Source organism: Austrofundulus limnaeus, unplaced genomic scaffold, assembly GCF_001266775.1.
Source record: "Austrofundulus limnaeus strain Quisiro unplaced genomic scaffold, Austrofundulus_limnaeus-1.0 Scaffold209, whole genome shotgun sequence".
NCBI classification, from domain to species: Eukaryota; Metazoa; Chordata; class Actinopteri; order Cyprinodontiformes; family Rivulidae; genus Austrofundulus; species Austrofundulus limnaeus.
The window spans coordinates 492,536-493,944 of NW_013952611.1; the positions used below are offsets into that span (position 1 = coordinate 492,536).

Genomic DNA, 1,409 nt, shown 5'->3' on the forward strand with positions numbered 1-1,409 from the left:
AGATAGATAGATAGATAGATAGATAGATAGATAGATAGATAGATAGATAGATAGATAGATAGATAGATGGATGGATGTGTGAGTTTGGACAGGTATTTTGTGACATATGAGGGCCTTTTTAAGACAAAACAAATGTGGATACAATTGGTACAAATGGGGACCTAAGCCAAGTCCCTCTTTGGTTTAAATGCCATTGGTGGGATGAGGGTTAGGTTTAGGACTAAGGTATGGATTGAGTTTAGGTTAGGGACAGGTATGTAACTGTGAGGTTAGGTTTAGGGTAGGGGGTCAGGGTTAGGCTGTAGAAATGTAACAGAAGTTAATGGAATGTCCCCATATGTATAGGTGGACACAGCTGTGTGTATGTGTGTGTGTGCGTGCGTGCGTGCGTGCGTGCGTGCGTGCGTGTGTGTGTGTGTAATGGCATTAGATGACTGTTATTAGAAGCTGCAGCGTTGTGGAAGTATTACAAAAAATATTGCACTAATAGGCCAATTAAGAGTTGTGTTCAGAAAATACATCATTTAAATAAAATATATTAAATGAAAACAATACTATAAAATAATACAATAAAATACATTATTCAATTGAACGAATTGCTACATATTGGATTCATGTTCATTCATGTTTAATGACATAATTTTGAAAAAAAAAGGTAGTATCTCCGCAGTATCTCCACAACCCAATCTGCTTTGGAGGCAAACAAATGACACAAATAAATGCTGTAGAAGAGGCTGGTTGTTATATTGTGGGTAATCAGCACACATGATATATTCTGACCTTGGCTCGTTCTGTGGTGTCTGACAGGTGCAGCATAACTTTCTCTGAACTCCGCAGGTCAGCCAGCGTTTTTTCGATAGACATAAGCCACTGCTGAAAGCTTTCTACTTCGTCCTGGAACAGCTGGGCTCTGGGCAGAATCAGCTCCAGACTTGCTCTCCTACCAGAGTTTAATAATAATCAGTAAGGTTTGTTCAAAACATTTCAGAAAGCCTTGTTAAAAATAAATAAATAAAACATCCAACCTTTTCTCTGCTCCCAGCAGTAAGGCTTCCCACTTCCGTTTAAGAGTAGCGAGCTTGACCTTTGCTTGCTCCTCTTCCTGTCCTGGGTGGGCCTCTGCTAACCGGGGACCTTCCAACATCATAGAGTCCATACTGTGTCTCCGATCTGTTAGGAGGCGCTGCAAGAGCTTTAAAACAACAGAAATATCTTAGCTATAAAAGCAAAATGTTAATGAGTAAAAACACAAAACAGATTTTGACAGACTGGTGCAGAATATATATATATATGGTAAATGGTACTGAACTTATAGAGCGCTTTTCAAGTCCCTCCGGACCCCAAAGCGCTTTAAACTAACAGACATTCACCCATTCACACTCACATTCACACACTGATGATGGCAAACT

The 1,409-nt window shown here is 39.7% G+C and overlaps 1 protein-coding gene across 1 annotated transcript in view; it reads right to left on the reverse strand.

Moving 5' to 3' along the window:
* The window catches only part of macf1b (microtubule actin crosslinking factor 1b), a gene marked incomplete at its 5' end in the record, with an annotated part of 45,934 nt that overhangs the window by 38,771 nt on the left and 5,754 nt on the right, over positions 1 to 1,409 (reverse strand). Inside the window, 2 exon segments of the mRNA XM_014019107.1 lie at positions 781 to 940; positions 1,026 to 1,192. Of these exon segments, the coding sequence (XP_013874561.1) occupies positions 781 to 940; positions 1,026 to 1,192 (327 nt within the window).